Here is a 9,295-nt window from a genome sequence, read left to right on the forward strand (position 1 = left end):
AAAAAGAATAAATATGCAGTAATTGGAAGGATGACAAAACATAATTCATTAATAGTATATGTATTTATCAACCTTTTTTTTTTAAATATCAACCAATCATAAATAAAAACTCCTATCCCAAAATTTTGTTATATCTATAGAAGTTTTCTAGTATCATGCGCAAAAAATAAATATGTAACATAATAAATAATTTTTTGCTGGAATGTAACATAATAAATTTTGTCAATAGAGGTTTTTGTCTTTTTTTTGTTGTTGATGAAAATTGTAGGAATAGAGGTTTTTGTGATATCCTCCTGAAAATGAAAAATAAATATCTAATATCTAACATAATAAAAATAAAAAATAAGGTAGCAAAAAATAAAAATAAAAAAATAAAAAAACCATTAAGGTTGATTCCCGAAAAAAAAATGAAGGGTAATAATAGTCATTTTGATAAATCCATCCCAGTGTTTCAAGCGGGAATGGCAAATTGCTCGGAGGTTTCCACTTTCCTCTGTGGCGGCGTCTAAGCTTCTCCACCCCAAACGACGACGTACTGTTCCTTTCAGCCGTTCTTCATCAATCTCATACCGTTGAAGATTAGCTTCCTCAGAAGGACGCTTTAATACTATTACTGCAAAAAGGAACCGACTCTGGGATTCAATGGTGGTGTGGATAAGGCATCAAATGTTGTTGAAAGAGCTCTATTTGCTTCTGATACAGGTTTTTCCTTCTTTCTCTGAAACCCTTTAAGATTTTAGGCTCGTTTATGAGAATATAGCCATATAATATGTATCCTAATTTAGCAAAAACACCAGCATTTCCCTTGGCCATAATGAGGGTTTCTTCACAACCCAGATGCTTTAAACTGATTTTTTCATCAAAGTCACAGTCTTTACCAATTGGGTCTGTTCAAAAAATGAATTTTTCGTCATGTTCGCATCACGGGGTTCTAGGAGCTAACAGTGTAGAAAAACCCAAAGATTTCTCAAGTGGGTTTTGGCTCAAAACTGCTAAAAGGCATTCCCTTTTGGTAAAAGCGAGAGTTTTTTCAAATTCATCGGCTCAGAAGATTAGTGGAAAGAAACTTCCTTGGTTAGCATCGAGGGATGGTAATAAGGTGGGGGGAGAGAGACAAATATCTGGTAAGAGGGCAGAGAAAGTCGGTAGTAATAAGTGTTCTTGGGAGGAATCGGCAAAGAGGTTGGATAGAGAGAGTGGTAAGTCTTCTTGGGATGAGTTTGCAAAGAGAAGTGGTGCATCTCTTGTGGGGAGTGAAGAGAGGAGGAACAGAATTATAGATAGGGTTGAAGATCCTCGCGGCAATTACATTTCCGGGGAGGAAAGGGTTGAGGAAAATGTAGAGGAGGAAGATGAAGAATCTGAGGTTGTTAGTGATCCGAGATGGGATAAGATTAAGAGCAGGTTCAGGGGAGTGGTGGATGCAAGAGATAGGTACGAGAAACCCGACTTTCGGAGGTGGAATAAACAGGAGAATTGGGGTAGAAGGACATGGAAAGAGGCTACCGAGTCGTCTGTGCCGAAGGTGGTTGGTGAAGGCGTCTATGGTGTTGGTCCGGTTTTGGCCGCTTTGTCGGCTGGACGAAGAGAGTTCTATGCACTATATGTGCAAGAAGGGTTGGATTTGAGTAGTAATAATAGAAAGAAGAAGGACAAGAAGGGGTTTGAAAAAGTTTTGAAAATGGCTGAAAAACTTGGATTAAGCATAAATGAAGTGTCTAAGCATGATCTGAACATGGTGGTTGATAACAGGCCTCATCAGGGTTTGGTGCTTGATGCTTCTCCATTGGAGATGGTAAAGATAAAGGAACTTGATCCCGTTTCGGTCGAAGAAGACAAGAATTCCCTTTGGGTGGCATTGGATGAGGTTACAGATCCTCAAAATTTGGGGGCAATCATAAGGTCTGCTTACTTCTTTGGAGCTTCAGGAGTTGTCTTGTGCGCAAAGAATTCGGCTCCTCTGAGTGGTGTCGTGAGCAAAGCAAGCGCAGGCTCACTCGAGTTAATGGAGCTCAGATATTGCAAAAATATGATGCAGTTCTTGGTATCCTCAGCTGAGAATGGCTGGCGAGTCCTCGGCGGTTCAGTGTCTTCCAAAGCTATTCCCTTGAATGAGGCTGTACCCGGTGCCCCAACAATCCTTGTCTTGGGCAGTGAGGGTATGGGGTTGAGACCTCTAGTGGAAAGATCTTGTACTCAGTTAGTCAAAATTCCTTCGAATGTTCCCGTTGATATCATTCCTGGTGGAGAAGAGCATTCTGAAACTGCAGAGCAGAATGCTGGATGCTTGGCTGGCGAGTTTCGGTCATTTTTGGCTGTCGAAAGCTTGAATGTTAGTGTTGCAGCTGGTGTGCTTCTTCACCACTTAATTGGTGACAACTACTACAAGAATGATACTGGAAATATTGATCAGCCAACAAACGCACTTGAATGAGATATCAAGCACCAGTCCCCTATATTGAATTTTGCCTTTGTTTATTTAGATCATTCATGTCCTTGCTATTTCCTTTTTACCATTTTGTTCTTGTAGGATTTCTATAATCAGAGAGGAAAATAGTTTAAGCAGGTTTACAATTTTCGACATTTTCGTGACCTCTTTTTGAGAGATGTACGAAAAAAGTTGCGACTTTGTTACAGATGATAAATATAAATTTACTGTAATTCCTTGATTTGAAACTCAAAAGGGCACGAGGTATAGAAGTCCCTTGCCCATGATAGGTGAATTATAGGATGCCACTTTTAAGAGAATTGGGATTCAAAAATATCATTTTTTTTTTTAATTTGTGTAATTTACACATAAAAGTTTAAAGGTTGAAAAAAGTGGTTCCTAGATCATAATTCACACCATGGTTTGACAATGTGATTCTTCTGGCAATCCATAAACTAAACCAATATATTAACAGGCCCAATAAGAGAGATCTAGAAAGAGCCAACTCTTCATGGCTATTTATTTTATTCAACTAGTACGATAATGTTTGGTTCATGAATTTAGAATCATAGTTTATGATTCAAATTTTTAAAATTTATTTTTTTTGTGAGAAAAAAATACTATAAAAAATCACGAATCATGATTTGGAACAACAAACATCCCCAAGTATTTCGTACTATTTACTTCATGTGCATTTCTTTTGGTAAAGACTTTCATGTGCATTCTACGTTTGGTTCATGAATTTAGAATCAATCATAGTTTATGATTCAAATTTTTAAAATTTATTTTTTTTGTGAGAAAAAAACACTATAAAAAATCACGAATCATGATTTGGAACAACAAACATCCCCAAGTATTTCGTATTATTTACTTCATGTGCATTTCTTTTGGTAAAGACTTTCATGTGCATTCTCTCTTTTTTTTTTTTTTTTTTTTTTTGAAGGGAACTTTCATGTGCTTTCTTACACCAATCAAAAAGCCTTTAAAAAAATTCTGAAGTAGAAGTTAAAATTGATTTATTTCTTGGCAGTTATAAAATTTTTGCCAATATAAAATAGAGAATATTTGAATATTGTGAAGGGAGGTAGATACTGTTAAATTAGTACGAGCCTAGGAAAGTTCTGATATGTGGGAAGACATTAGAGAAAGATAGATGTTGATTACAAGTATACTGTGGTAGATTAGTACAAGAATCCAAGCTGCACTAATGAAACACTTGTTCCTAAATGTGTAATGTGGCCTTTACACCCGCCAATTATGCATTTTGGCCAAGCGAAAGATGGCAGGAAAGATCATGAACAACGACAACCTACAAAAAAAAACAAAAACAAAAAAACAAAAAAAACTAGAGTTTTTTTTATGCTTTCCTGGAAGTACAAATTTTACTTTTTTCTACAAGAAGATAAGTAAAAAATTATGGTGTTTTAATAAGTGTTTGAAACTAAATTTTCAAAATAATTTAATGGGTCAGAATGATTTTTAAATTCTCTAAGAAGCAATAATAATGTTAGAATTAGACTTATGTCTACTAAAGTCTTGGTGTAAGTGTCAAGACGTTCATTCATAACAGTTTCTTTGAAAAGTCATATTTTGTGACATTGATTAAAAACTCTCTTAAGAAAACTTAAAAATTATTTTGATAGATTATTCAAACACTTTTAAAAGTAGTTTTTAGATGTTTTAATCCAGGAAAACAAGAGCAATTGCAAGAAGTCCTGTCAAATCGGCGGCTCATGCAAAGAAGAAAGAAACAAACAAGCAGTTTTTTTTTTTTTTTTTTTTTTTTTTCCCGCTAGAAACAACAAACAAACAAGCAGTTGGTACTCACAACATCCAATAAAATAAAGGAGTTTTAAGCATAACAATTAGTGGCAAGTACAGCAATGTGAAGGGCACGAGTTAATCTTTTAAGTGATGTGCTGAGACTTTTTTAATTATTGAATGAAAGCGTCCCAAAGATAGAGACGTCTTCGTTTGTCCGCCATAATTTATATGGTCCATTTGTTCCTTACAAACACCATATAACGTTTTCCATTTAAATATTTCAATTATGTTGGATCTTCACCAGCTTCTAAAGACAATCAGAAAAGAAAAGAAAAAAAAAAGGAAAAAGAGAAGTCACACCTGAAAGCATCATCGTGCTATTAGTCACAACTCACAACCCACCCTTGAAAAATCTAATGATTTTTTTTTTTCCTTTGTATCCTAATAAAGCCATCTCATCGACCAAAAAAATTTTAAGGTGCGTTTAGAATTAGTTTTAAAATGATTTTATTTTTTTGTATAAAAATAAAAATGAAAACGTTTTCATTTTTATTTTGAAATCATTTTTAAAGATACGTTTGACAGTTTTATTCCAAGATTGATTTCAGTTTAAAAAAAATTAAAATTGTGTTTGGTGGTTTAATTTTAAAAACACCTAATAATATTTAAAATAATAATATATTAAATAAATATATTAAATAAACATTTCCATTCTCGTAATTTTCTGGGTGCATGAAATGGGTGCGGTTGAACCAAGATATTCGGTTTAGAAGCTCCCTTTCTATCACTACCATTCCTTGTTCTAATACCACATTCCGTCCTTCCACACATCAAAGAAATTTGCAATTCATTCCTTAAAAATTTTGCAGGGCAATATTTCCACGGTAAGACCTGCGAAAGAGGATGACTTTTTTCAAAATCCCATCGAAAGGTTTGTCTTTTTGATTCAGGACCCACGGGGGGGAGCAGAAGAATCTCTGGGCGCCTGGAATTTTTTGATCCGGAGCCGAAGAGGCTGATCGTCGGAGAAGAGTGGGGGGGCAGTCGGAGAAGAGTTGGGGGACAGTCGGAGAAGAGGGAAGGGGGCTTCGGCTGATCGTCAGAGAAGAGTGGGGGGGGATGGGGGAGTCGGGCAAAACTAAAACGGAAAACAGAAAACGATCCTCAATCGTTTTCAATTTTGCTAAGGGAAAACAAAAAAGGAAAAAACGTTTTCAATTTTTATTTTTCAGAAAATGCATGCCAAACACATTTCTAAGTGCATTTTCATTTTTTAGTTCTTTTAAAACGTGCAAAACGGAAATGGAAATGATTCTAAACAGGCCCTTAGTGTTCATGCATAAATTATTAGTCCGTTTGTTTCACTAAGTTTGGATCATATATGAACAAACGGATTATGGTCCTTAAATTTTGATACAACAAACAATTGATCACAGTCTCCATTATGTAAAGAAAGAGTTTAGAAGTTAACGAAACATTAAAAATCTTAATCGCAATGACAATCTAATTTAAATTTTAACAAGAAAAATATATCTAAAAAAATGAATAAAGAAATTACCCAAATAAAAAAAAAAAAAAAAAAAAAAAAAAAAAAAAAAAAAAGGGGGGGGGTTGCAGAAGCAAACTAGTGGGCTGGTTGGTAAGGTTCAAAGTGTCATGATTGATGATGCCCCATTGACATAAGAAAAAAAAAGTTCAAAGTATCGCATTATCATTATCTATCTACACCAAACAAAAGCAAAGCTGGCGTTGCATGTGACGGTGATGAAGTTGAAATTGATACGCGCCCTCAGTTTAGAAGCTCCATATCAATGGTCAATTCCTGCCTTGCTTACAAAAGCATCTAAAAAGCTAAACCAGCACATTGACAACCCATTTTTTGCCGAAAAACGCATTTGTTTTTTTTTCGTTTCTTTGGAACAATTATATGCATAATTAAGTACAATTGGGCTCCATTGGTTTGATGCCAAGCATGTCCCGTTGATTTGTCAGACGCCCCAGTGATCATTGACGGGTTGAGTTCAATTACGATTAATACTCTAATTTTTAGAATATGAAAAGCAATAAAGATATTGATAAAAAATAAATAAGAGTTACGTACAAGTCACTAAATATTATTAGTGTAGAAGATAAAGTGCGAGAGAAAAAAAAAAAAAAAAACACAAATTTATAATGATTTAGAAGTACACGTCCACTGTATACAATTACAGTGATGAAAAAGAAAGGAAAAGAGAGTACAAGGGTATTAAGATAGAGAATCTAGAGAGTCATTCGACGTAATGTCAGATGTCCAATTTGTGTCATGATTTAAACCTCCTACATTGTCTTTCTTTGAGATTATCTACTGTTGACTGGGGGAATAAGAAAAGTTTTTCTTTTTGGCTCCAATTGACACTTCTGACTGCTTGTTTTCTTATAATTTGATCCAATTTTTGCTTTTGTTTCGCGATTTACTTGATTTGGTCTCCATGGTCTTCAAATGTACCTCTTTCCTAATTAATTCACAATAGACCCGTTCATTTCGCTGATTCGAGTTTGTAATTCGAGTTGAGATGTGATTTTATGTGAGAAATTTTTACTGTAGTAAAAAAATTAGATGTGACTGTTTCTTAGAACTTTTTACTGTAACAAAACTTAAATTCTAAACTCAAATCGGTGAAGTGAACGGAGCCTAAGAGTCTCTAATTGTCATACTTTTCCTGTAGACGCTGCTCCTCCAGTCGATCTTTGGCCAATTGTTTCCTCCCGCCGACTTTCTTCAGAAAAGGTTGCATATGTGTATGAGGTACAAATTTTACCCCAACAATTACGATGAAGAAGAATACTATTAGAGAATTGTACCATTCACATCTTTTACACACCATGTCTTGTTCATTTCGCTGATTCGAGTTTTGCTACAGTAAAAAGCTCTCACAAACAATCACATCTAACTTTTTTGCTACAGTAAAAAGCTCTCACATAAAATCACATTTCAATTCGAATCAGCGAACTAAACGGGCCCATATATATTTTTTTAAACTATTCTACGCATAATTTGCGCTCCTTAAAGATAACGTCTAATTGGACAATCAAAAGATATATGAATAACTATTGATGTTGCGTAATTTCTTCTCCGAGTGCACGGACCGTAAAAGTAATAAAATGACTAAAAAGTCGAATATCGTCCACACAATGATTGAATTTTTTAAAATTAAACTAAATATCGTGAGTGTTCGTGACTAAATTTTATTTAGGCGATCAAAATCGAGTTAATTAAGTAATTGAAGTAAGAAAAGCAAATTAATTTAACTATTAAAGCTAGAACTCAAGATTTAAAAAAAAGTAACTAAATATCAAAACTATAAGTGGAAATAACAATAATAATAGAGTTCTAAGGTCTTGATTTCGCTTCGCTCTTCCTATGTCTTCCTATTTAGTGGTTGCTAATTAATTTAACTCAATTCATTAATCTAAGATATCTAAATTAGTCTCACTACCTCTCCCGAGTGTCAAGTAAGACAACATGTGCAAATAAACAAGCCAATATCCCTATCTAACTTGGATATAAACACATTCATCAAGTTCAACCTTTCAATGATTATCTAAGCATTTGACCATCTCTTGGTCTCACAATTACCAAGATTCTCATAACAATTACCTATGTGTTGATCACCTCTCAATCTCACAACAACATTAGATTGTGCTTCCCTAAACCGATATTCGAACTAATCTCTCTTGAGCATCAACCCAAATATCAAAGAAACAAGTCTATTTTCCAATCAAACTAGAGGCATTAAGTTCAAGAGAAACACAAATGATTGAGTCAAGATTTCATTAACAACCAACTAAATATTCACAACATAGTTCAAGCTAGTTACATCAAGGCCCGAGATTAGAAATCTAGCCACACATGGTCAAATCCATAAGCATAATCATCATGAAAATCATAAAAACAACCATGTTGTCACAATATCACAATTATAATTTTCAAATGAAAATCAAAATAAAAAGACTAGAGATTAAGAGAAAACTATAGTAGAGTGATCTTTAAGGCTTCAATCTTCAAGAATCTTCCAAGATGTCTCCAAGAAAAATCCTCTAATTTTCAGCCTCCAAGCTATCTCTTGTTCTTGAAGTTTGTGCCTACAATCTTTCTTGATAAGTGTGCCTCTCAAAATTAGGGTTTTTATGGCTTAGTGGTCTCTCACATCACCTCCAAAGGAGCAATCTCGGCCCTCCAAATCAAATCAAGGGCCAAAAATGACCCAAACTTCAATCAGCTCAAAAAGGAGGTGCGGCGCGCACCCGCGCAGTCCATCCTACCAGGGACGTTGTGCGCCCTTCTTGATGGCGCGCCCTTACCATTATGTTGCGTAGGTGCGCGCCTCTTGCTGTCAGGAAGGGGCCTTTGTGCCCTTTTTTGCTTGGTTTGCTCTAAATTTTGATCCAAATTACCACTAAGTCTAATTTTTCCCATTTTCGTACAAAATGCACAAAAACAAGTCAAACAAAAAAAACAATGCTTAAGAATTAAACAAATAATTAAGTTTAAAAGCAATTGATTTGTGAGTAGAACACTCACTCATCAATTGAGAACAACGAGTGCCACTTTTCTCTCTAGGGTTTCTTCCCCCTGCGGCTTATCTTCTCTTTTGCCAAAGGGTTCGCCACTTTCTCTTATCTCCTCCAAGGGCGTAGTTCTGTGGTCCCCGTAAGTAGGCCACCAGACGCCCGACCCCGACAACGGGATCTCGTGGTCCGTGGAGGAAGTTTTGATATTGGTGATGGTTGACGCTTTCGATGTTGGAGCAGAAAATGTTGCTTATTGAGGAGGGTTGCCGCAATTTAACATAAACAAATATTATAACTGTAAATCTCGAAAAAAAAATATTGAGATTGACATATCAAAATATTTGTTACACTAAATAAAAATTGTGAAGTTATTGCTTCAATTAAAGAGCATAAAAGTAGTTATCATGCACTGTCATTGATCTGCATATAAATCCACAAAGTAGATAAAATCGAGCTTTACATAAATAATGATTTAGCTCTCCACCTCCATTATAGTTCTTCTACTTGATACAATAAAGAATGTATTATTGTTGTTGACTGTCGTCGGTCTAA

General features: G+C 35.0%; 1 protein-coding gene across 1 annotated transcript; it reads left to right on the top strand.

Moving 5' to 3' along the window:
• Window positions 1-433: 433 nt before the first annotated feature.
• Window positions 434-2,658, top strand: LOC21390414 (uncharacterized tRNA/rRNA methyltransferase slr0955). The gene has a single exon (XM_010112583.2). The coding sequence runs from the start codon at window positions 770-772 to the stop codon at window positions 2,432-2,434; it is 1,665 nt and encodes a 554-aa protein (XP_010110885.2). The 5' UTR covers window positions 434-769; the 3' UTR covers window positions 2,435-2,658.
• Window positions 2,659-9,295: the final 6,637 nt, after the last annotated feature.

The sequence above is a fragment of the Morus notabilis genome, unplaced genomic scaffold (assembly GCF_000414095.1).
Source record: "Morus notabilis unplaced genomic scaffold, ASM41409v2 Scaffold472, whole genome shotgun sequence".
Taxonomy (NCBI): Eukaryota; Viridiplantae; Streptophyta; class Magnoliopsida; order Rosales; family Moraceae; genus Morus; species Morus notabilis.

What these genes read in the sequence shown, in the direction of transcription:
- LOC21390414 (XM_010112583.2), top strand. Translation starts at nt 770, where the DNA reads ATGTATCCTAATTTAGCAAAAACACCAGCATTTCCCTTGGCCATAATG.